The sequence below is a fragment of the Vidua macroura genome, chromosome 1 (genome assembly GCF_024509145.1).
Source record: "Vidua macroura isolate BioBank_ID:100142 chromosome 1, ASM2450914v1, whole genome shotgun sequence".
Lineage (NCBI taxonomy): Eukaryota > Metazoa > Chordata > Aves > Passeriformes > Viduidae > Vidua > Vidua macroura.
In genome coordinates this window covers 8188837-8216383 of record NC_071571.1, presented here as the reverse complement: position 1 = coordinate 8216383, position 27547 = coordinate 8188837, and the positions used below count along the sequence as shown (strand labels likewise).

General features: G+C 38.3%; 1 protein-coding gene across 5 annotated transcripts in view; it reads right to left on the bottom strand.

Annotated features, from left to right (window-relative positions):
- Positions 1–27547, bottom strand: part of RBM33 (RNA binding motif protein 33) — a 102206-nt gene that overhangs the window by 39257 nt on the left and 35402 nt on the right. For 4 of the 5 annotated variants that reach the window (XM_054000614.1, XM_054000694.1, XM_054000859.1 and 1 more), the window contains exons 9-14: positions 26657–26960; positions 21394–21452; positions 5321–5480; positions 4118–4449; positions 3383–3625; positions 2300–2587 (exon numbers count right to left, since the gene is read on the bottom strand). In XM_054000614.1, coding sequence (XP_053856589.1) covers positions 2300–2587; positions 3383–3625; positions 4118–4449; positions 5321–5480; positions 21394–21452; positions 26657–26960 — 1386 coding nt within the window. The remainder of the gene's footprint in view (positions 1–2299; positions 2588–3382; positions 3626–4117; positions 4450–5320; positions 5481–21393; positions 21453–26656; positions 26961–27547) is intronic. The other variant, XM_054000766.1, reaches the window with a different exon arrangement.

Sequence of the window (27547 nt, the reverse complement as noted above, 5' to 3'; positions counted from 1 at the left end):
TTTCAAATATCTATATTTAGGGTGAGCAAAACCTCTAACAGCCAATATTGCTATTTTTTTGGTGCTCCCTGAATGATAGGCCACTCATAAATACAGCCACTGACTCTTTAGGAAGAAAGATGCAAAGAAAAGTCTTAATTTTCCAGTTGAAGACACTTGGAAAATAACCTGCCCAATTCAGTTATGTACCATACAGCTAGAAAAGGTGACAGAACTTAACTCTTTCTCATCGTCATCAAAAGCAAAAGAACAGGATGAAGTCAGCTAATTACAAGAAAAACATACAAAAAAGACTGCAAAACATTATAATCTGCCTAAGGAGAGATATGTAATAACCTACATTACAAAAAACAGTGAAGAAAATAATTAAATGCTTGTAAATGAGCATTTTTATGCAGCATTCCCATCTGTAAGAGTGACAATAAGCAGCAGCAGTGAACAAGAGCACTGCAGTGGCACAGCAGAAATGGGACAACAGCTACTACACTGCTTGCAGCACCAGGCTCTGTTCCAGGTGTGCTTTGCAAGGACAAGGTTCTCCTAATGCCTGCCAAATATAACCACAAGGGCTTTACTAGGAGACTTCATTTGTTCCAAGACAACTCTGGTATTTTATCCTGCTTTGCAAAAACTTGCATAAAATAGGTATCAGAATTTTTTTAATGACAGTTTTGACTGAGAGAAATAAAAAGAAAGTTTTATTTGTTATACACCAAGAACTCACACTGGTAAGATTAGTTGGTCTGATAACCACAGGCTAGAGTATGTTTAAAATGTAAAATGGAGACAACAAGATGACTGCTTTGGGGTTGTTTGTTTAGTTTTCTATTTAATTAAAATAATTTTTTAAAATTTTTATCTTTTTCTAAATAGTGCCAGAGATACTTTGGAACCAATGCCTTAATTTTCATATGACTACACTACAGAATTACTTCAAGATTTAGCTAGGGAGGCCTGTGGCTGATTTTTCAAGACTTACCTTACTAATGGCCTGAAAGGAAAGGCTTCTCTATGAGGCACTGGATTATGCATTTTCTGTGACTGAGATTATTCCAAGAGACTGAATCGAGGGGAAAGAGATTACTTAAATATTTTTTCCAAAAAAGGTGAAAATCAAAAGCTAAAAAAAGGAATTTTTTTCATTTCCATTGAAATGCAAGTGCACAAGAGGTCAAACACTGATGGCTTTAGGTTTCTTTTGTGCCTCATTTATGGAAATTAGTTATGACCATCCCTAATTCAAGAACAAGATGAAAAGCTAATCATGAGCAGCTTAAAAGGAAGACAGCATTATCACAATTAAAGCTTTCAATGGTTGTTGAAGAAAACCTGGTCCTTGAGACAAGATTCATAGTTAACTATAACCATGAAGATTTACAGTTCTTCACAGAATAGCCTGACAAAGCATACAGGGTGCATTTAGCCATCATGCTCAGGACATAAAGAGCACCATCAGTCCAATCCCACCCACTTTCTCAAAGTAACAGAGCTCATGAAGAGTCTTCTCTAGCTTCCAGGAGATCTGTGCAGGGAAATGGTCATCTCTTCACACGACACGATCCAGTGGAGCTGAAAACACTGGTGGTTTGATTTTTTCAATTGTGCAGAATACCAGCAGAGCAAACAGCACCACTTTCACCAAAATGGAAAACTTAAAAGCATCTCCTCTTTTCCCTTACATGAAAAGGTTTAATAAAAAAAGAGATTTTCTTTTTCAAGAGCAAGAGCAAGAAGCTCCATGGACAACATAGCTATGATCTCCTGCATGAATGCTCAAGGCCTAGTAGAGACTGAACAGCCTAAAGGAAAACAGCATGAGGAAGACAGCTCTCCAAATAGCCTTCTTTTTTCCTTTAAGCCACACAGCATCATACAAAACAACAGAGAAGAGGCTTTCACACTTCGAAGAATATGATCACCTGAAATGATAATTTCCAAAGATAAAAATGGGCAAAGTAAGTATTTTAGAGACTTGTATGACTGATCACCTTTACTCAAATTCTGCCTTTTCCTAGTAGAAATGACAACTCCTCCTGCAAAACAAATTCATCACAGCCTTGCCAACCTTCCAAACCTTTTATGTCAATGGAGACTATTTCTGCTGTTGCAATAAAAGAGAAAAGTGCAATTCAGAAGGGAGGCCTCTAGTGGCACCAAAAAATATTTGGTGGATAATACATTAAGTGTGCTTTCAGTTAATCAATCAGACGAGAAAAGTTTTTTAAAGGTGGGAGCTTTGTTTCTTGTTGTTTGGTTTTTGGTCTTTTGTTTGACCAAAAAAAAAAAAAAAATCCCTTACCTCTGGTTCAGATTTTCCTTCTGGCTTTGCCTGGCCCACTGGAGTGATTGCTTTAGCTTTCATCTCAGGCCTTCCCTGGGAGTTGCCACCAGCAGTGCCAGACTTGGTGGCAGACATGGTGCTGGTGATGGGTTTGACCTGAGCAGCTGGGGTGGAGCTGCGCCGGCTGTTGCTCATGTCCATGGCGTGGGACGGGGCTATCGGCAGCTCGCGCAAGTTGCTGTTCCTGGGGGCAGCCGACTGCAGCTGCTGATTGGAACGCTTGACAATATTCTGTGATGGGGTACTCTGAAAGGAAGAAAGGAAAAGAATTGCTGACTTCCACCACAAACCAGGCTGAAGTGATTTTGGTTTCACATTTTCCTGATTTAGTTCAGTTTGGGAAAACAAGCTTTATGAAGAGGCACAATATTTTTAATGTCAGAAAAAAAAAAAAAAACCAGAAATGAGAACATTTTAATAACCTTTTTTTCTAATTAAAACCAAAATTTAATCTCACTTGTTTAACACTATTCTCAAAAACTGGATTCACTGTGTTATTTCCTTTCCTAATCAAAGCAATTATGCTAAACTATAGTTATATTGTCTTGAGCACTGCTCCAGTTGTCCTACCCAACCTACAAAGCAGCAGAATAGGCTGCATTGGAGAATACTCACAAGGCAGGAGAGGCATTATCTGAACCAGAAAATTGATCAGCAGTGGTACAGAGAGGCCTTCAAATCAAAAGAGTGGCACAGAACTGGGCTCTCACACAACCACAGACTACCAGCAGTTGTAAAGCCTTATAAAGCAAACCTATCTTTCACAACCTCTTCAATGCTAGTTCTTGGGCAACTGAAACATCTCCTATTGGACCCAAATCAAAAAGAACACTGAAGACCAGAGGAGAAAAGAAAGATATACATGGTATTTTCTAATGTGGATTATAAAATTATCAAGGCAGAAAATGAGCAAGAAATGGTAAAAGGAGGGGAAAGAGCAGGAAGGGAATAAATAGAACTGAAAACCCACACTGGTGAGTTTTGAAACCTGTGCTTACATGCCTGCTACTCATGCAGGACACGGATGTATGTGGTACTTACATGCCTTGGCTTCATTGGACCCTGTCGTGGCTGACACTGCATCCTGTTGTTATTTGGCTGCTGCTGTGTGGCTTGCATGTGAGGCCTGAACTGTGGCTGGTTCATGGGCATCAGGGGCTGTGGAGGCCCTTGGAGATGGTGATGCTGCTGCTGCTGCTGGTGATGGTGCTGCTGTTGCTGCTGGTGATGCTGCTGATGAGGTTGAGGTTGTGGCTGAGGCTGTAATGGAGGATGCATGGGACCCTTCACATGAAAAAAAAGTATTTTAGTTTCAAGGTAATAAACTCCATAAAAGCAGCTCCAGCCTCTCAAGTCTGTAGAACTTTAAGCAGCTATGAACCAGGTTACACTAAAATCATACAGAGGAAAGAACAGACCAACCAAAGCAGTGTATGGTCATTCTACTCTTAAACCTGTGTAAGGCAACAGCTGAAGTAAAAAAAAAAAACAAAAAAAGATGAATTCAAGGGTTCCTGTCCTCTACCCGTTTTTCTATTGCGGTTTATCCCGGCCCTCTGCACATCCCCAGAGCGCTGCCCCGCTCCCTGCCGCGCTCCGCGCCCGGGCGGAGCCCGCTGCCGGCAGAGGGCGCTGCCGCCCCGCGCTGCCCCGAGAGAGGCCGGGGCACGGCAGCGGGGAAGGTCCAGCGCTCTCCCGGCACAGCCGTGATGGCGCTGCGGGGCCATCCCCTCGGACCCGCAATGCTTCGGCTGCGTTACTCCCCCAGCCCTGTACCTGCATGCTGGGCTGCGTGTGCGGGGACAGGAAGGGCTGTCCGGGCGCCTGCAGGAACTGCTGCCGCGGGGGGATGAAGGGCCGCGGGGCGGCAGAGCCCGGCTGGTTGAAGTGCAGGATCCCCACCGGGCCCTGCGGCTGCATGCTGGGCCGCACCGGCCGCTCCCGGGGATACACCGGCTGCTGTCCCTGCTGGTTAAAGGCGGGCCCGGGCGGGCTGAACGGCATCGGGCTCTGCGTGGGAACGGGATGGGCGCTGTTAAGCAGCGGGGGAGGCGGTGGCGGTGGGGGGCTGCGCTGCTCAAACAAGGGATGACCTGGGAACCTCGGATCTGCGGGAATGAGAGAATTGATTCAATTACAACCGTCCTGGGACATAAACATATTTCAGAAACATAGAGCTATAGTCTGTTTTGGAAAGTAACCTGAAATTTGCAGAATGCAAAACTCTGTGGGATGTTTTAATTATAAGAGCTACCCTCAAGATATTGTTTCTCTTGTTCCTGTCACTTGTGTATAAAAGGAATTGATCCTTGAAAGTCCAGCATAACTGGTACTCTGCTGGAATGAGCAATACCTTTTGGAAATTCTACTTTAATAAAATCAATGAAGGATTCCAGTGATTATAGTTTAAGAACTCAAAGCATTGACACCATTTGCTGACCAGTATTTAGCACATTTTTACATACTGTACATGTGTAAAATATTTACAAAATTATATATATATACACACATTACATATATGTGGTATAAACATGCACTTACCTTCTGTTTTCTTTGCTAGGCTGTATCATTTTATCTAACCTTAAGAAATTTCTTACACTACACACACAATCCAGGCAGTTTAAAGAGTTACAAGAAGAAACTCAAGTGTATGGAGAGTACTCGTTATCCAAATTATAACAAAGTGCAGCAACTTCATTGCAACAATCACTTAGGTATTAATTTTATGTCTATATAAATATCCAGATTCAAGGCAGTTACAGGTGAAGACATATTTTTAAAAAGTAAAAATCCACATCAAAAGAAGCAAAAATATATTAGACAACCAGAATTTCTGGTATGTACCAGCCTGACTACATCAGATGGGATCTTCCAGCCTTCAGGTTCTTCTGAACACCTCATATTGTGGGATACACAGTCACAATGCAGTCACTTTACGATAGGTGGGTGTTAATGGTTAATGGGATTGAAAATGCTCACCTGCTAAGAAGAAAGGATCTCTGTCCTGAGGAGGTGGAGGAGGGAGTGGTGGAGGTGGTGGGGGTGGCCCTCTCCACTGGTCCTGGATTGGCAGCCTCGGGGCTTGGGAGAAGTTGGTAGGAACTGGTCCAGGTGTATGCTGCTGGAAGTCTGGAGGGCCCTATTTAATGAGGCAGAATTAAAATTAAGGCTACCATATAGAAATTTTTGTACTGTCTGCTATAACTTTTTTCTCTCAAAAATACAATTACTATATGAATTATCTCCTATCACCTGTACAAACCGACAGCCTTTACTGAGTCATTCCTTCACAATGGAAGATATATTAAACCCAAGTACAGTATCTTGAAATGAATTCACAATGTTTTAATAATCACTAGCACCACAGGAATGCCATTTCTTCTCAAGCTTATTGAAATCCATGCAATTATTGACCTTCTTTCCCATTAATCCAAAAAAATCTGTATGTCTACTTTAGAAGACATTCCTGACATTTATCTTCATAAACCATACCATTCTTCATCGTCAATTTAGCCCAATGTAAGCTACAGAAAGGAGCAGCTTTACTTAAAAAAAAAAGGGGGAGGAAGGACAATTTATGACATCCAGAAAATTAAAGAAGTCATCTTTCTAAAAGAATTAAGAGGAGAGTAACATTTCTGGTTATTCACAGTTTAGCATCTGAACCATTTTAAGAAAGAGTACAACATTTTCTTTCTTCCAGTAAGGCACTGGATTTTTTTTCTTTTTTTAATGCCTTTGCATATTGCAGGAAGCAGTATGTTAATACAAAACCAGAACTCTGCAGAAGACACATTTAATTGAGTAATTCACACTAGAATTTTTTTTATATCAAAAGTTGACAAAATACATTGGCAACCTCTGATAATACAGAGTAAACTTTGCTTCACATAAATTATATTTTCAACCATTTCCTTATTGTGTGAGTAAATCAAGTAAGTAATGAAAATAATCTGTGAACATCCTTCCTTTCTATAAAGATTCTGAAATCAGTGGTTGGGATCAGTTCTGTCTATATGTGATGCTCACCTTGAAGCTTAAAACTTGCATTGCTGAACACAAGCTTTTCAAAACAGATTCCAGACCAAAAGTTCCCTGCTAGACTGAAGTATTGTCATCAGGAAAGGACCAAACAACTAAGCTGCAGTAGCTTATCTTTTATCACTTGAGTTGCCCTCACCAAGGGTATGCACAGTCTCACCCTATCATATTTGTACTGTACAAAGACTGGAATTTTAGGATAAGAATTTCTCACACAGCAAGAATGGCCCTGGAGCATACTCAAAATCAAAGCAGCACAAGACAGCTGCTTTACAGACTTCTAGCAGCACAATACAACTGGGATTGGCAAGGCCCAAATAAGTAGATGAGAAGCATCAAGGATCAGATCCATTATTAAATTATTAGATCATTATTAAATCTTCCTGAAACACCTGAATGGGGATATGTGAGATATCAAGACCTCTTATTTGGGACCAAAACTATGACTACTTATTTTATGTCATTCTACAGCCATCAACTGTAAATACATTATCATTCCTAGAGATTAAAGGGTCTATATCCCCTTGCCAGTGTTTCCAGTCAGCCAGTCTCCTGTGGGTATTTCATTTAGTGAAAAGACATTATATTACACTCAAGCATGACAGTCCTCATAACATACACAGTTTGTAGGAGGAGCTCTACACTTCTGCAAGTGAACAGTCACAACACACAATATTCCTGCCACCTTGGAACTGACTACTGCCTTTGAATTTCACAGTCTGTCTGCAAACAACAGCAGTTGGAGCAAGATGGAGCTGTTTGGGATGGAAAAAAAGTGACATTTATTTGTTCCATAAAACCCTTTTCAGGTTTAGCTGAAGAAGGATGTTGAACTGCTTTGCCCTTTCCTCGTGTTGAGCAGGACAGCACTGGCTGCCTGCCAAAAGATCAACCGAACACAAACCTTGAGGACTCTGACCCTTCACTCCCAAAGTACGCCTCCAGCAGCACTGCACATAGGAGTTGCCAGAGCTACTTTCCACATAAGGTTAGATGCATTCCCTCATCTCAGAAGCTCTGGTGACAAAAGCCTATTTCTCGAAGTATTGCTCTTACAGCAATCCCAGGGAATACACAGCCCTTCCACATGCTGCACGTCCTTGAGGGAGGCACCCAGCTGACCAACTCATTTTTAGCTATTTAGTTATTACTTTACCAGTGGATAATGCATAAGGCCATTGCAACAGGAGCATGGGAGAACCCAGTTCAACAGAGCACTTGCACACAAGATGGTTTTAACCCTGCATCTGATTTACAGCACATAGTCCACATGCTCATCTTGCATCTCGGGATAGAGCATCGTCTTGACAACCTTTTTTCCCCATTTTCAGAGAGCTTGACTCACAAGTTCTCAAGTTCCTCATAGTTTTCCCTAGACATACGCCTACACATATCTTAGTCATTTGTAAAATAGCCAGCAAAAAACAAATTACGTGGAAACTTACTGAAACCTGGGCTAATAAATCTTAAGTGTCACATATCTGCCACCCGAGCTGAAGAACTGGCAGCAGCAATGATCTGTCTGGGCTTGGTTCCAAGCACCAAATGGCAGGGCAGATCATGGTCTCCTCTACCTGCTTCTTCCAAACTCGATGTATTCTGCCCTGGTTTAGGTAACAGATCCTTATCAGTCTCTCCTCTCACTCCCAGACTTCAGTTTTAGTGCTAGGCTGAAAGGCAACAGGCTTAGGTTACAAACTAAGCAGCATCTCTGCTTCTCAACCACATTTGTAACCTGGTCTCAAGCATCTCCTTCAGTATTAATTCCTGGCCAAATTGCCCAATTTGCCTTTTTGTTCTCCTGGTCCTGCTCACTCCTTCAGATACATTCTCTCATCCCCATCATGTCTTTCACTCTGGTCACTGGTTCCTAATCCCAGCATGACTCCAGCTTCCCAGCTTCCAGACTCCAAGCTGGTGGTCTTGTGTTGTGGCAGCTGGTCAAGAGCTCCTACTTGCCCAACTCAGCCCCTAATTTCCTTGCCTGTACACTTACACCAGGCCATCTCCCCTCTTTTGCCTGCCAGGGAAGCAGCAGGCACAGGTTGAAAAAAATCCAGTATATTTATTTTAAATGAACAATTCTTTGTACCAACCTGCCAACCTGTACCCTCATTATTATGCCCAGATCTGTCTCCTCCCAAGGCAGCCCTGAATTGCAAATGCATGGAAAGTCCTGTTGAATTTCACACAGCCCTTATGTAATGAAACATCCTCAGTGCAGCCAAACTCAATTTTCTTCCTTGGAAACTGAGCAATAATAAAACATTTCTAAATAACTCACTTGGGCACAAAATATTTTTCCACCTTTTCGCCTTTGGAATGAAAGTGTATTTGGAAAATTTCAACCAAAAGGATTCAAAATGAGACCAGCAACCAGCACAACATCTTAGTTTAGGCCACCGAAGTCTGTTAGTATTACACACACTGAGAACAGCTATATTTCCCATCATAAAGAAACAAACCTTTATGACATAAGCTTTAGGTAAGGTTTAGAACTGAGTAACACAAGGTCATTTTAAGTCTAAGAAAGCTCACACTTAAAAAAAAATTATAGCTTATTTGCAAAAAAAAAAAAAACCAAAAAAAACCAAAAAGCCATGAACCAATAACCAGTAAGACATTTTACTGTTAAAAATAATAGTAATGCTGATTTCAAGTTCCCTGTGATCTTCAGTACCAAAGGTGTCCATCCATCTTAAGAAGCAAAACATTTAATGTCCTCTAAATATCTGCACTGAGTTAACACAAAATAACAGGTATCCAGCTGTTATCCAAAATCTGGTGTCAAAAAATCCCAACAAATGCTCACTAAGATACATGAAGAATTTTTTTCTCTAGTTAGAAGTGTATGTCATTTAAGTACATGCTGCAACACAAGTTTGGCTCAAAATAACTCTTAAAACAGTCCAAGAAAGAACAAGAAGGAAATATCTGAAGTTTGGAATTCTTCCTATTGGCCTCTCTTTTTTCTGTCCCTAGTAGTGAAGAACTCTGGGATTTTTTTCCACTTTTTAAGATTCTGGATTCACTAACAAATATCTACTTATTTGATTGCTGAGCAAATTTTATCTTTGTGTCTGACATTTTGAAAAACTACTAAATTATGACTGATCACATTTCTTGGCTGATAACCAAAGGCCCATCATGCAAAATTAATTGCAAAGACATTTGTTATTTGCTGAAAAACGAATTACTAATGTTTGCTTCTAAAAAAAAAAAATTAGGTTGATTTTTTCCCTTCTTACAATCATGACAGACTGACCTCCACTTCTTTCCTAAACCAGCTTTGCTTCTATATCCCTAAAGATAAAAACTTCTGCCCTAAATAACAGTATAAACAGGGAGGGGGAAGCTTGTATTTTCATATCTTACATTGCTGAGATTTTTCTTCTGAAAAAGCTCCCAGGATAATTCCAACAGGAATTCAGTTGTGCAACTGATTCACATCACACACTACATGTGAAACTAAAACTCTAACGTTCAACTACTTCCAGACACACATTAACTCTTTTTTAAAAAGAAAACACATAAGCTATGGTGGGTATTTTTCTAATTATGAGGTCTTTGTCTATTATTCTGAAATGACATTACTTTTTTCCAATTCCATAGAAACACAACAATACTACCACTTCAGCTTTTACTTATGTCAAATTCTAACTGTCCTAAAACCAGTACAAAATAATATAACAGTTCTCCATTGCTTAAAGCTTTTGAGGGTGGGCTTGTTTTTTTGGTGTTTTTTTGGGGGTTTTTTTTGGTTTTGTTTTTTTTTTTTTTTTTTTTTTTTGTGTTTAACAGTAGTTAAACTACAATTTTAGTAGTGGATTATTTTACCATTAATGTTAAACTCTACATTCAGCAAGTATTTGTTGCTAATAACCCCCAAGTGCCCCCTGGTATTTGGTGGAAAAGACAACTCAGAGCTATTTAACTTCAAAAATTAATGAAGAGCAGGTGCAAAAGCCAGGTTTCATAATGGTCTATTTCTGATAAAATAAGCATACTGTAACATAGATGCATAATAAATCTTTATATGCACAGTAGTTACTCCCATTTTTCATGGTTTTGCTATCCGGACAGTTTCAGATTACACCCAAGTATTCAGTACACACATCAGCTAAGAGTCCCTGCAAAAAACATTTTAACTATTTTAACATTTTAACTATTACTTCACCATTATTAAATCTTTCAGGAAACTTCCTTACTCAATGTTCAGAACACTTATTTTTAAGCTAACAGGTTCCAACCTAACAAAAGAAAATGGAAAATTCATGTGATCAGCCATGGCTCGAAGGTTCTACATCTGAGTGCAACATTGGGGCCAACTCTAACACTGAGGGAAAGGACAAAAATTTATGTGCCTTCCCAGTGAGATCCCACAAGGCTGGTTCACACTCATACAGAAATGGTTACCATGACAGCTACCAAATGTCCATAGGAATGACCCAGCAGATGTCTGTATCTTTTCCTGTTTTTAAGGAAAGCTCTGAACTCCATAATTTAATTTATCCTTGTGCAATTTTATTTTGAAAATTCAAGAAGAAAAAAAGGTGGTGCATAAGAATACAAGACCTGAGGTCTAGAAGGAAATTACATTGGAAATAGGATTCTGTGTAGATTTCTTAAGAGAATACTAACACAGACATTTCAGAAATAGTTCAAAGGAGAAGATAACACCACAAGTGAAGTGCTACTGACAGGTATTTTGTCTTAAATCTTTGATTTTCTGATGTTTACTCTTACCAAAAAACATACCTACTCTTCCTCCCACACACACCATAATTTACTGCACTTCAGACTGACATTTTTATACAGTTCTGAATAACTGCAGGTTGTACAATTTCCCCTTTTACTACTTTCAATTATTCAGTATAGCTAAGGCATAACCTACACCTCATCAATCACTTTTGGAAGAAAAAAAAGGCAATGCCAGCTTGTGTCTACAATTCATTAGAGTTGTGAATAGCTCATTGAACATGACTTTCACACACTCATGCAATCCCACCTTCTGAAAGAACACGAGATAAGGTTACTTTAATCCTTTCAAAGAACTGCACTATTTTGCCTTCCTTTTATCCCTTTAAATATCCTTCCTAGTTAAGAAATTAACATTTTCTCTCATACAATTCTTACACAAATTGTACTTTTACTTTTCTGCATCTCTTGTTAATTACATGATGTTATCTCCAATAATCTATTCATGAAGCACAGATAACTTTGGTTACCAATAAAAGGGAAAACTTAGCATAAATTGCTTAGCACAAAGTTAATCTTATAAAGCAAGGAATAAAGAGGATCTAACAGCTATTATATGATTTATCAGCTTCTCTAAAAGGGTCACTCCACTTTCTTCATGAGACTAATTAAATACCTTAACAATGTCATTGAAACGTCATGAATCTTTCAATAAAATACACCCTGCCTGTACAACATGTTTTCATTTATTAATCTCACTTAAAATGCAAAGAGCTAGGAGAACCCCACTGACAGTTAAGCAGGGCCACTCAGTTAATTCTTCTTATATGGTTTAAATGCAAAGAATAATGACCACTATAAGCTATGACAATTAAAACTATAGCCATCTGTCACAAGATGTTAATCCTCTTATTTCAGCAGCTCCCAGACTTTTCGAAAAGCTTTCCTAAACTGCCTACCTTCTGTGCAAGAAACTGACTTTTCATCCTCTTGTGTAGGAAACCCTGCTCATATATCTTGGATATGTTTCAAAAATTTCCAAGTAGAAATATGTATCCATATCTTCCACGAAATATGGGTCTTCAAGTTTCACAGTACTTTCTTTTAGTTTGCACAGCATACAGAAAGGAATGACTCACGGAAATTTTTTATTATAAAATTAATTTTGATACTTTTTGAATATAGTTTCAGTGATTCAGTATTGTTCTTCTTATGTCTATGACAATTATGTAAGTCCATCAAGGTGAACTAAAGCCTAGCAAGCACCATGGTTTTCTCAAAAGATTTTGGATAAGATCACCTAATATTAAAGACACACCTTGAATTCATACCAGTCATGGACAAAGAAGTTCAGAGTGCCCAAAAAGTCCAGACAACAGTTTTATCTTACCTATATATGAGTCTTTTCAAAGTTACTTGAATATATTTTCTGAGGGGAAAACGTATGGAGATAGCCAAGCATTTGCTCAAGTCTGTGGACTGCACAGATCCTGGCACTGCAGGCAGACTGAGTCAGAGAGAATGGGTTGATATTCTCAACTGAGCTGAAAGTAATTTTTAATATTAAAATGTACTACACAACTGGGACAAGCTCCTCTCTGACACTACACAACTCCAAGAGATAAGAAAGAGTGTTGGGAGGCTTAGGCAGAAGTCCACATAATCTGTAGGAGAAATCACCAATGCCCTACTTCCCTGTTTAGGGTTTCAAAGTAGAATTCAGCCAACATGGTAAACCAGTACAAGCAAGGAGAGAAAGGCATGGAATCCCGTTATTTAAACCAACTCGTGATCAAATAGCTAAAATAAATAACAGGCAACGCAGACAGGGATGGGTATTCCCAGCAGACTGACAATCCCTAACAGTTCAGGAGACTAAAGCTAAAATTTAGAACTATTGTATACTAAGAGTGTCCCTTTTCAGCAAGTTTCAGGGCATCCCTGCAATACATCCAGCAGGAACAGATTCATGTTGCACATGGAGACAAAAACATTCCCAACTTCAGTGTGTTTTTAAAAGAAGCAACAAAACAGAGGGGCCCATAAGCAACCACTTCTCCACAGGAGAACTTCTGCTTCAGAGAGTCCTTAATGAAATACAGACATAGAAAATGTACTGGTAACAAGATCCCAACTTTAGATTTAAATTCCTAATTTAAAGTGCTGATGTGCAAAAAACCACACTCCCATCCATCTATTTGGTAGGGATGAAGGAAGAGTGAGTGCCTCCAGCAGAGACAGGCCATAATGAGAAATAGTGTGACAGACAAGCTGTTGCAACTTGCACAGACTGAAGGGAAGAGTAAACCCGAATCTCTCAAACCACAAACCTAAGGAAGTTCTTTAACACTGAATTCTTAAATTAATTCATCCGGAAGATTCAATTTCACTTAAGTTTGCAATCCTCTGCAGGAGTGGGGTGTTGGAAGAGCACATGATCATTTTTGTTTGGTGCCTTCTAACTTTTAAGGTTAAGTACAACACAAACAAATTGGGGAAAGAGTGTAAGAGACATTAATGTCATTTCGAACAATGAACTCTCCCTTGAAAGATGAGGATTTCATAATCATTTAGTAAAAGACAGTAAAATCCTTCTGCATAGTTTTTGTGCTGAAAGCTAACAGTTTTATGGATGTGTAAAAAATTAGGAACCCCTCCTGTTGTAGGAACTAATGAGATAAGATCTTTCCCTTGGACTTTACAGAAACTACTCCATGGAAATATTATCACGGTGTTTACGTGTATCTTGGTGGCCTGCAAGTCACTAACAATTAGAAACAACTTGAGGCTACAACTAAACTGGATCATGAATATCAAACTTAAGATTTCTATATTCCAAGCTTGAAGTTGCATTTACAATTTATTTAAAATCTGAGCACCTCAGTGTGACCTAGGGACGATGCTTCTCTCTTTAACAAGAAATGGTCAGGTTGCTACAAAAAAGTCAAGAAGCAGCCAGCTTTATTGAAAAGAAAAATGAGAATTGCTGCTAACCTGGACTTTGAAAAGGATCTGATTACTTAATAATCAAATTACGGGATTGATGGTCTTTAGTTCTGTTAGGAGATCTCATTTTGAGATGTTCTGCACATCTCTGACCTTACAAACACATTGATGTGAGAACTTTACATACTCAGAGTTCCCAATATGCCTCCAAGTACTATTCATGCATTGCATAAAAAGGCCTGAACATTTTAATCATTTTTGGGTATCCTACAGTCAACCCATAACATCTCTCTGAATTGCCTTATTTTATTGTAACAGTAATGACTTACTGCTTTATAATAAAATGAAGCATTTTCCCTTTAACAGCCTAAAGAATTAGCAAGAACTGAAGGCACAGAAGATGAACAAATACCAGTTTACAGATTTACTCTTTTTCATATTGTGATGACAGAAATGTACTGAGTTATCTTTTAAAAGGACATTTTCTCATCTCAGTGAAATAGCTTAAGAGAACTACACTATCACCTAATACTCTCTAATATTATAATAGATACATTCTCTATTCAGTGTTTAAGCTCTAGATTACTCATACAGTATTGTACTCAGCAGACTGCATATTTTAATTGGATTTCTTTACAAGTCTTGATTTCTGCAAAGTAACTCTTTAACAGTGCTTAATGAACAGCAAAAAAGCACATATATAAAGCATAATACTTTTCCCTTCTTTGTATTGATTAAAGTTTGTGCTTTGCTTACAGAAGTTTTTTAAAAGCTTCACATTTCATTCACAGAAATACACAAAAATCAAAGTACAACCTATATAGCTATATAAACAAAATTTTTTACTGTAAGGTTGCCTGAGCACTTGCACCATCCTTGGAGATATTCAAGGGCCATCCACATGTGTTCCTGGGCAACTGGCTTCAGGTGGCCCTGCTTGAGCAGAGGGATGGACCAGGTGACCTCCAGAGGTCCCTGTCAAACTCAGCCATTCTGTGATTCTGTGTTTAGCAGGTACTAAAGCTGAGATTGAAGAAAATCTACCATCATTAACACAGAGGAAAAAAAAATCTACAATACTGGTTCTCCTTAGCTGTGTTAAACAGCAATCACCTTACAGAAAGATAAATGACAGTAAAATATAAAAGCACAAGTTTTCTACTCCATTTTACTGTCTATAGAGCATGTGCACACAGGAGCCAACATGACAAGTTAAAGGGTTACTGCATTTAGAAACCAGCTATTTCTCTCTTATTTAATAGCTGTTACCATCATGTTTAGCTGCTGCTGCTCCTCCTGCAGATGGGAATTCATTGATATGATTAAATTTGATGGTATGATAATGTATGGTAATCGTGATTAATCAGAAGCCCACTAGCAAATGGAGGATGTTGGGTATTATGTCACCTGCATTTTAAACTGCATTCCCTCTATGGCAGCCTGACAATACTTGACAGCTGGAGCGATCTCATGCTGCATTTGCTTGCTACTACTTATAGATCTGATAAGAGAAAGTGCCCATCATTCCTTCACTATCTTAAGTGCTGTAATTACAGACCTTTGCAGTCAAGTTGTGAAAACAGTACCTGTTAAAAAACCAAAGCCTTTTGCTAGCTGCTGAACAAGCTCTGTCTCACATCTGCAAGGGCTATAATCTGAAAAAATGTAATTTGATGCAGCAGTCTCATTCAAACATGATTTGCATGAAATGCTGTGTAAAGCAGTATCCAAGAAACGTCAATCAACACCACCTGATACCATGTATTCTGTTAAATGGAAACAAAATGCTTTCTACACTACCTGTGATCTGCCACTACTACACAGCCATAGAGGGAAAATTTCATTTACTGTTACTCATTATAGTGAAGCCATAGCTAAAGCAAAATAATTGTGAGGAAGTAAGAGAATCATTTTCACAAGTGGCTTTTTATTTCCATTAACAGTTTGTTTCCTACGTTTGTCATACGTACTGTTGCAAACATGTACAGGTTACTAAACATCAGTTTAGTACTGATAAACTGGCTGTGGTCAGATGCAGGACTCTTTATAATTTGTCCTTACTATGTGGATTATGAGTACCAATTGCTAAAAAACCCTTACATGTAGCAATTCATGATTGAATTTGAAACAATGGGGAGAAATTTCCTCCCTATTTACATTTCCCACAACACACAGCAAACACTTTTGCAAGGAGTTTTGTTTTCAAAAGCACTGCAAATTTCTGCCTCTAGATCCTGTAAGAGGTGGTGCAGCCACAGACCCAGGCCCACTGTAACACCATTAAGCCAACCCATGTTTGCTAAAATGATGATGGGTGATCCATGTTAGTCCAAGGATCACCCGGGAAAAAATAAGTAAGCTATATTCTAATGTACCTTTTATAATTAATTTGTATAGCACTAATATATTGCTTTTTTAAAATAAATGTTTCAAACAACTGACCATGAAGAACAGCAACTTCTGTTTTCAGAAGTCACTTGTTTAAAAACCTCTCACAGATTAAATCATAAAGAAGTATTTAAAAACAGTGTCTGGAACACAAACAACACTTGAAAACTCAGAAATCAAACTACTGATTCCAGAAATTATGGAAAAAATTAATCCAAGCTAATCAACTGCCCTTCACAGCATACATCTGAGACACCACCTGATGTGCTGGAGATCAAGTGGAAGCATGTTGAATGAGAACATGAAGAAAGTTTACTAAGGTTTTTGCTGTTTAAGGAAAAAAAAATGAATTCTTTGAGATAAAGATTATTTTAAAAATAAGTTCTAAGTTCCAAAAACAAATAATGTCAAATCCCCCTGGGAATAAAAAAGACATACAACATAGGCTATTCACAAGGGCCTGAGGATAAAGTCTTAAAAATACTAAATAAAACATTATTTATGTTTTACAATTCAGCTTCTTCAGACATGAATCCTACAGTTATGTGAAAGACACCCACCCAGGGTACTAAGGTGCTCTATCAAAAGAGAAAAGCTTTGTGCATTAAAAAACAGCAAAGCCTTCCTGACACAAATTAGTCAGGTAAACGCTGGTGCCACTTCATCTTGTGCTTGGTGCCACTTCAGACTGTTCCCAACTTCAGCTCTGAAACTCAAGTTGACCACACATGTCTGTGGGCTGGGCACCTGCCCGGCTCACACCACACCCAGGGTGACAGCCTAAGGACAACAGCTGAATGAGAATTTATCCCAAGGTCCTGAAAGCTTTCCTGGCCAAAGGCACACAGCTCCATTAACAGGCTCTGCTCTCTCTGCAGCAGCTGCAGAGGAGGATCCAGGTCACAGACAGAGGGGGAATGGCTTCAGACCTGAGGAATCCCTCTCTTCTGCCTTTAGCAGTGGGAGGCAGGTTCCCCCCAGCTTCCTCTTCTCTCCAAATGCCCCACACTCCAGCCACAAATCTGGATGCTAGGGATACCTCATGATTTCTGGCTGAAGAACACTGACACCCTCCCTCTGCCACATTCCATGCCAAAGTGGGCATGAGAACACTTCTTTCACTTTTGTATGTCCAAAAAATACTGCACACGTGTCTCATGTAGTACTATTCTTCTGGTGTTCATAAGTTAAATGAATGATGTTTGAAGCCAAAAGCTTCTATACATTTTTCTTCAGGCAAACACTGAAATATTTCAGACATGGAATGTGCTGGTGGACTCAGGTAAGCTGATGGTCCAGATTTCTTCACCCCTTAACTTCCAGCTTCACACTCACTAATGCTCTGGCCTCTGTAATAGTCAGTTAGCAGCAGCCCTTATATAAGAGAAAGTGTTTTGAAATACCTCTTCCATTTTCTATTTAATCTCCTCTTCCCTTGTTTTATCCCATCTTTCTTCACACAACATAGGAATTGAAAGAGAAATTAGCCCAAATAACAAACACTGGATGAAGGACAGAAATCACAGTAGTCCCTCTTGTGTAATATAATACCCTCCAGCTCCTTTCCCTGCACTGGGGCATCCACAAGAATTAGTAAATTGGTCAGAAAACACATGAAAAGTTCAGAAGAGCCATATGAGCAGTCTGTGAATAAAGTCTTCTGTGACCTTCCTGTAAATGGATCATTCTGCAAAGTAGACTGTTGTTACCAACTGTGACATCAGGACAGGAACTCTGGAAAAGGCCTTTTAACCACTTTAAAGCAAAGGCAGATGATAAAGTCAGACCTTCAGAAGTACTCTGCCAAAGAGGTTATTTAATCTATTCCTTAAACTGTTTAAAGAAAATATGTATTTGGCACTTGCACAGGTCCAGGTTAATTCAAACCATGCTTGTAAACTGGATTACTAGGAACTACAGCCACGAGTACTGTGCAATTCAGACAAACAGAATTCACATCCTTAACTCCCAGATCCCACAAGTGCACCATGTTTCTCAGCTGTGACACACCTCAGATGCACCATTTATTCAGTTCTTATCAGCTGCATATGGCTCTCAAACACCATTCACACCAAGTCACCTCAAATGCTTACAGATTAACAGATAAAAGAACTTGATTGTTTGATTCAAGATCACTGGAAGTAAAGTAACTGTGTGTACACAACACAGATTCATTCCCTTGCATCTTTTCCAGTACTCCCTCTCTAAACATTCCAGGAGTTAAGTTTTAAGATAGAAGTAACTGAACAATGAGCTCCACCTTGAAATACTAGAATTGAAATTCAAGATTAAGGGAATTTAATCAGCCCCCACTCTAAGCAGGTTCAGTCCTGATCAACACTAGCCTGACATAGCACTATGTTATTTCCTATAATTTAGGTCTCACACCATATGTTAACATGCTCATTACAACTTTGTTCAACTCTTCAATTACATCCTTCTGCACAAGGTTGTAAGAATTAACCATTACATGGTTACAAAGTCATTTCATCAGCCCTAAATTAACAACACCTGGTTTCCAATAGATTTATGACTGGCAATTGATTAGCTCTGATTGAAGTTCTTCCCATATTTGGAGCACACAGGCTCTCTGCACTGAGAGGTTTCTCTCCTAGATAAGATAGAAATTCAGAAACAAATTTTTCCTTCGGTATGGCATTGCCCACTTCTTGTCTCTTCTTGCAAGAATTTAATTACTCTTCGTGTTTCCACCTCTGTCACATTCAATCAAAAGAAACCATCCAGTTCAAAGTTCAAGGGGAAAGCAAATATTTAATTCTAACCCCACTATCTTTTAGCAGCAAAGCAGTCAGAAAAATCAGTTAACTATTATCCTTTGATTATGCAATCCTAAAAACAAGAGCAAATTCAAGTTATTACATATCCAGAGATTCTTTATACAATGAAGAAAAGGCTGAATGAACTGTACATAGTCTGGAGTAAGTCTTTGATCTTTTCCAAATGGCTTGTCAAAATTGTCTAACCACTGCTGCATTGCTTTAAGTCAACATTTATACATAAACAAGTGAATTATAATAGCACAAAGGCATCTGACATGTAACAGCAAAAAAGGTAGTTCTGCAAGATAAAACGTTAGCCAGAAAGTAAATTTGTCTTCAGCTCAAGAGCTAACATACTACATTTAATAAAACAAACATGAGATATGTACACAGTGACACTTAATTCCTAATCCTAATATGGCTGATAACCCATGCAAAATTTATAAAGTACTTCATAGGGGAAGTCCACTTTATAACTCAGCGAGCCATGGAAAGATGAAGCAACTTTCTCAGGGTCATGCAGCATGTTACTGCTGAAGTAGGAAAAAAACAGTCAGGGCAACCAAATGACAGTGCCAGACCTTCGTAGTTAAGTCAGCCCTCCTCCTTATGAAAATTTAATTATACTGACTCTTTTCTGGTGCACTGCTTGTATAAATAAAAAGACAGCAAGCAGTCAAGTTTTTCCTGCAGGCTAAAGGAACAAGAGTCTGACCGAAAAATGTTCAGTTTACTTTATTCCCTTTTAAAAATTGCTGCATATAGATTAGTTAGGTTTCCAATACTTCTCAACTTGCAGCCCCAAAAGTGAACAGAACTAAAATCTAATTTCACACTCAATTTTTAAAAAAAATTTATTTCCAATTTTTCTATGCTGATGTAAACACGCTTCAAAGATGCCAATTACAATGCCTTTTCAGATACTCCTTATCCTCAATTTCTTTTCAATCCCAAATTGTATTTACTAGCAAATCAACTTAGTATCAAAGAAAAACAAATGCAAGACACTTGTTTTCATAAAAAATAACAAAACTACTTTCAAAATGCAAATAAGGTCTCCCCATAATACTAAAGACTGTTGAAGAAAACTATTTCCTCTGAAAACCACAATATTTTTAATTTAAAAAAAACCTCAAAATATCTTCTTGAAGATATAACATGAATTTACTTAATGAAACTGTGGGTTTACAACTTAATTTTTTAAGACTTCACGGAAGAAATGCAACAATATCAAGACTGTTTCTCTGCAAAACACAGATATCACGTTTCCTCAGCCGTAAGTCCTGTATGAAAAATATTCTGCACTAAAAACAACCAGGTCTACACTGGGCAATCAAAAGTCACAGCAGGTTTCTGAAATCTGCTTCTTTCCAGCACATCTGATTTCTATGCCAGAGATACTATACAGATGTTCAGACGTCTATCTTCCTCCTTCAGCACTGCACATATAAACATATTTTTTCTGTGTATTATATATTTGGGAAGTATAATATATAGGTTTTTACTTGAAAATACTTTAGGTAATATTGCAACCTAGGTATTTTGTTTATTTTGATACCCTGCTAACCATTTCAACTAGAAATTTAGTATAACAAAACTGAAATTATAAGTTCTAGAAGCATATACTCTTTCCACTCATAGAGTTTAAAAAAATTATGAAGTGAAATTAGCCTAGTGAAGCAGCTAAGTGTCTTGTTTGTTTTCAAAATTAGAAACATAAAAGAAAGCAAGGTCAGGCAATGCCAGTTCTATTTTTTATATAAAAAACATGAGTGTGTTGAAATACCTTTAGTAATGATAAAAACGCTGCATTTTACAATAAATACATATTACTGCTTTTTAAGCTTAGGGATTATTTCAAATAGCCTTTTATTATAACAAATAAAATGAGGATTCTATTTATACAGAAAGAGTTGAGTAATAAAATGAAGCCCATATTCCTTAAGACAAGATGCATTCATGCCTTTCCCACTGGAGAGACTTGTTCAACAATTTTACAGTTAAACAGAATTAATTCTACTCTCAAAAATCCATTGACCTTAAGCTTTTAACAAACATTTTCAACTGCAGAGTGTATTGTCAATATTTACAAATCCTTAAAATTATATTTCACTAGAACAGCTTTTATTTGCTATATTAATATTTCCTTGCAAATGTATGCTTATCCATATCAGAGAAGAAGAAACAGCTGCTACTCACAGGAAATCTCTGGGGTCCTACTGCAGGTCTTGGCTGGGCAGGAACTGGCAGCAAGGGCACTGAAACAAGAAGCACCTTTTAACACCATTTGTTTTACCTAACAGTTGTTGTAGTTATTTCCAAAAGCAGTTGCAAAAAAAAAAGCCATGATTAAAATCTGCTACTTTTACCCTCACATGTCACAGTTCCTACAATTAACTTTAACCAACCGTTCCCTCCCCTACAACATGCAACAGGGCAATTAGGATTCTCCTAGTTAATTTACATAATTTAGTTCTGCTTTTTCCAGAATTAAATTGCTCCTTGTTGCAGGAAGGAAAACTAGAATGGTTATTCAAAGACATCCCTTAGACAAAGCTGACAGAGACACTAACAATAATTTCATGTTTCAAATGGAAGGATACATGATTAATTTGCCTTCTCAACTTCACACCACTCAACATTTCCTAGGCATCTCCCAGTCTCACCACCAAGCTACCACAAGGAGCATGGACATGAGAGACACTAACTGGTAAAAATCACTGCTCATGAGGGTAAAATGAGGCAGGCATCTGCAATTAACAGCACACAAAAACTACTTAGTCTGTCTGGCCTTGCCACCACAGTGGTGTGTGCAACTGTAATCACAGAACTGCTGATCTGAGATGAAAGACAGTGACTGCATAGAGATACCAAGAAGAATCAGGAGACCTTTTCCTGAAAAAAAAAATAACCTCTAAAACTAGTATTTCAGGGGGATTAACATGGATGATCTCTCCTTACAACTGCACTTTGAAATGCTAGTCACAAAAAGCTGTTTCTCAAAACATTCACTTAATGTTATGGCAAAATGCACAAAGTGCTACAGCTGGATTACCTTGGGAACTGAACCTATGTTCCAATCTCAAACACAAAGTGTAATGACAGCTTTCCTATTTTCCAGAGCACTTTTTATCTCCTCTCACAGTTGTGTAAGTGGTTAAAATACAAACACTTCCACGTTAAACGAAAGGCCTAGAGAAGTTAAATAAAGCATTTCCAACCACCCAATGTGTTTGCTCATTTACTAAAAGCTTTTAGTAGGATTCTTCTCCAGTTTGTTTTTAGCAATTCTGAAAGTGATAGGGAAACATTTTCCAGGAGGATTAAACACTGACTTTGCAGACAGCTACTGTGTTACACTTCAGAGCAGGAAAGATATTAAGAAACGCTTCTAGTTTGAGAGAGAAGTTGGGTGCATTTCCCAACACAGAAGTTGGCCAAGATGCCTCAAAAATCCCTTTTCCCTTGGTAACCAAGGCACAAGAACTAATGCATTTGTGGTTATTTTTCAGTTCATGTCCATGTCTGGCTTCTATCCACTGTCATTAAGTACTTGTGGTTTGCTGGTTCAGAGACTGATGGGGTAAACTAATTGCAGCAGTCTTTCAGCACAGGAGGACTGTGTGCAAGCTTTGTATCACATTACACCAGAAAATGACTGGAATAGTTTCATCCTGGCTTCTAATGAACATCTGTTGGTATCAAACAGCCATGGCCACACATTAAAAAAAATGATAAGATGCTCTTGACAGACCTAGTCCTAAAATAGTTCAGGTATTAAGGGCCAAAGAGGCACTGAGAAAAAAAAACATAAGGTGGGAAATGTAGAGAAATGTCAACTGAACTAGAGTCTATTTCAGTATCCTGCCTCCAGAAGTAGCACATAAATTCATATATTTAAATATTTTAAACAAATTTTAAATATTTTAAACAAATAAAACTCATGAAAGTTAGTAGTTCAAACTCTGTGCCCTTTCAATCCTTGGACACTTACTTAAGTAGCAAAGAAGTCTCAAGTCCTCATTTTCTTGATGCCAAATATTCCATAGGTGTGAAAAGTATGTTGTTTCAAAAATAATACACAGAATGTTGCAAGACACTATTTTAAGAAGATTAAATTGCTTCTTGCTATAAATTCCAATGCTATACTTGAAAAGATGAAGAAGTAATTCCCACACTGATTATTCAGGAGAATTACAACACGATTTTTCCCAAGACATCAAACAGTTTTCAAAAGGTGAATGGCATAGTGAGCTGCCATAAACTGCTCATTAGTTCATGTCAATTTTGGCAGTGCCACAGTATCCCTGAAATAGTTACTTGTGGTATAAACATTTAAGGGGAAAAAAGGCAACACCTATTATCACAGGTTAAATCAGTACTTCACAGGACATCTATGTACAGTCCTCCAGCACTAATGAATTGATCATACTCAAGTTTGGACACACATTCAGCAAAAATTACTACCTACAACTCAAAACTAATTTGCAGAATAGGACATAAACAAAAGGTAAAACTATGAGACAAACTAAAAGATATGGGATTCAAATGCCACAGAAGGCACAGATGAACACCAACTGCACAGTACCTGCAGCAGGTATCCACAGAGACACATCTTTTAGGGGTTTGACAGACCAAGTCCTTAATCATTTATAAAGCCTCAAAGACTAAAAAAAGTACCAATCCATTTGAAACAAAATTGACTTGAAAGTAACTGGTTTTTCCAAATCAGGATTCAAGGCTGGACAGGGAGATGGTGACCACTGTAAAGAGATTTGCCTTTGAAACATCAAAGGAATAAGCCTATGATAGGATTCTTCAACAGTATTTCTACTCCTTTTCAGGCTGAAGTAGCTGTCTACTAAGAGCTCTTATACAGGGTATTTTATTCACATAAAAATTTTGTAACAATTTACAGGAGGTTTGACTCTATTTTAGAGAATACTGATACAGTCGATGCATTTCAAGACTAACTCAAACCAAAAAGATGTTTAAAAAGCATATTTCTATGATCTGCAGTTAGGAAGAGTGTCCCTGGTGCTGACAATTAGAAATGTGTGAGCTTTATCCTGCCATAAAATTAGAGAGGAAAAAATGCCAGTCTACACTAAAACATGACAGCACACCATTAAAATTACCAGAACCTAAGTGTGCATTTCATGCACTTCCAGACATGGCATTTTTAGCTTCCAGGCATCACATTTTCAACAAGAGAATCCCAATAAACTTTGCACCTATCTGACTGTATTCTCCAATGCATAAAGCCCCTCATGTATCTGGAAATATGTTCAGCCAAGAAGGAGTAGGACATTATCAAGAACACGAAGTCAATCTGATCTTTTATATTTCCTGTTACCCTGAAAGAAATGATGCTGCAATTGAAACACATACTTTTGCTGCTAACCATCAGTCTCTGCCTACTGGGGCTTCAAGTAGATGGATTAAAGGAAGAGTTTTTAAGAGGAAGTTTGGAACAGCACTTCCTACACTGGAATTTCTATCTACCATTTGCCTGCAGTGACTGCTTTAAAATTCATCTTAATATGCAAATACCATTGAAGATGTTAGAAATATGCTCATGTATCTACAGAAAACTCCTAATTTCCAACACATTTTCACACTTGCCTTATGTGTGCAAGTGTTTACTTTCATGTAACATAACTGTACTGCTACAGATTAAGACTGAGATGGCCATTACTCTCAGTCACTGCAGGAAACTCAGCTTCCAATATATGCTCTCTAATCAAGAAGATGAAACTCCTACAACGACTTAAAAGATCATATTTAACAGTATGCTGCACACCTATTAGCAGAAAAATTCAGCAGTCTTGCCAAGGACTCTTTCAGCAAAATGAATGGCACAAAGGGATTTCATATGAAGCAGCTGCCATTGATACACAGAGCAAAGAATGTCCTTGTTGAATGCAGGTTTTAACATCATTCAACAATCGATCACTCACTCTCCAGGGCTGCTCAGTGTAAGAGAACACCTGAACTTTTACAAGTCAAGAAATGAATGTGCACATAAAGTCAGCAGACCTAAGATCTAAAAACACCCACGAACACCCTCCGCTTTACAAATCCAATACTGAAGATCTCCCAACCTGCAGGAGGTACACAACTTTCTGGAAATGAGGATGTGCATGAAGACTGAAAAACAGACTGTGAACAAGATCAAGCAAGAGACCTGCAACAGCTACAGTGCCACAGACAGTGGTAAAGCTGAGAAGAGCCTGAAGCTGCCAGTAATGTGAAAAAAACCCTCTTTAGACAGAAGGAAGAAAATACACTGGGATACTTCTGACATTAGGCAAAAGCACAAACCCTCAGTAGCCATTCCCAGTATTATGATCACATTTGCTTACCTAGATAGAAAAGATCTGGTACTGTTTTACAGGGATAGAGAAAAGGCATCTAGAATAGTCTAAAAGCAATTTTTGCTTCTTATTAAACAGTAACTTACTTTGGTAGTGCTAGAAAAATGCACAGAAGATACAAATCCAGAAGTAAAAGGTTCTTTTGGAGAGTTTCCAGATAATCTGTCCTGATGCACAATTTTGTGGGAAGCACCACAGGGAAAAGCAAAATAAGCTCTCTGACACAGCTACTACAAAGCCATCTGTGAGAAGCACAACAGACCTCCCTCCATACACTGGCAATATTCTACCCTGCCAAATTCCTGCTTTTCATTGGTCAAATCAATGAAGCAAAGACAGCACTAGCTTGGAGTTCTGCTGATGTGAAGGGGGGAAAAATACAGAAAATCTAATATTAAATATGTATAAATATTTATGTTTTTCTTTAGTCTGTCTTGTCCCAACATAATGAGAAATCAGAGCTATGCAGGTGTCTCTTTTTTTAACCCTCTTTGGGATAAAACACTTCCTAAATAAGCAGTAACATGAACAGATTTCGAGAGCTACCCTAAGAAATTCAGCCCAAATGTTTGTGTTAACTTAGAGAAAAAACATATTTGCAAATCAAAACAATTACAGATGTGATTCTGTGAAAGGAGAATTGAGGGCATGTATCTTGTCAAGAAAGGACAGTAACTGGTATCTTTCACAGAGCAATTACGTTGCAAGGAGTGCCTCAGTATCCTCTCACCAAAACAGGTAGATAGTCCTGGGAAGTTTACAAACTGCAGTACTTTCCTAGTTTTGAAAACTGGTATTTACTGTTTTTTGAAAAGCACAGTCTCTCTTCAGTTTCCATTTTTTACTGCTCTTCTCAGGCTTTACATTAGAATAGCAAACATGATAAAAGCTGCTTGCTCAGTTGGCCACAGTCCAACAACATTATGTCTTACTTCGGGCAAAACATTTGTTTCAAGCTTCAAGAAAAAAACCCAGCAGCCTGAAGCACATTTCCATGAAGTGATAAACAAACAAATTGTTCCATCTTTGGCAAAGAATGAGATGAGTCATGCTTGCATGGCTGGAAAGGTGTTCAGAAAGCTCACCTTGTACAGGCGTCACTACTGTCCCCTTGAAATGTGGGTTTATGTGTATGTTCTTCGGTTGCTGAGGTGTCACTGGAGGGGGAGTCATCATTATTCGAGGTGTTTCTATCTGAGGGGGCATATGTAGCCCTGGAGGAGGAGAAGAATGATGCTGATGCTGTAAAGGAAGCAGAGATTGTAACTGTTGCTGCTGCTGCTGTTGTTGCTGCTGCTGTTGCTGTTGTTGTTGTTGCTGCTGCTGCTGCTGCTGGAACAGACTCATAACAGGTTGCTGGTGTGTTGGAATTAACCTCTGTGAGTGAGTCTAAAGTCAGACAAAAGAACAGAGTCACTAGGCTTTAAAGTTAAAATATCCTGACATAAATGAGCACAAAACCAAGACATCTCTGGAGAACAATTAAGGCCAGTTATGAACAGAGAAACTTCCTTTCCCTATAATCAACTGGAACCACTAAAAACCATCAGCACAGGAAAGCAAAGGAGCAATCAAAAACATTCATATGAAGGAGAAGACAGCAAAGAGCAAAGAAGCACAGGGAATGCAGACACATTCACTAATTTTTAACAGTGAAACTGACTAGTTTCATATATAGTCAGGTTCTCCGTATGTCAATGTTATTAACTGCAATAAGGTTTATGTGAAGATCACTAGAAATTTGAGTCCTAGTACCAAAAGAAATCCGCTACCTTTTGACACATGTATACAAGAGGCTCTTTGAGATAACAGACCTAGCACTATCAACAAAAGCCAAAATACAAATTCAGATATCAGTGCAGCACAAATTCAAATACTCTCCAATATCAGTGCAGCACACCTATCCATACTGCTTGAAGAAAAAGCTCATTTGAAGATACCTTTCAAAGGTATCCTTCCGAACACAGCAGAAAGTC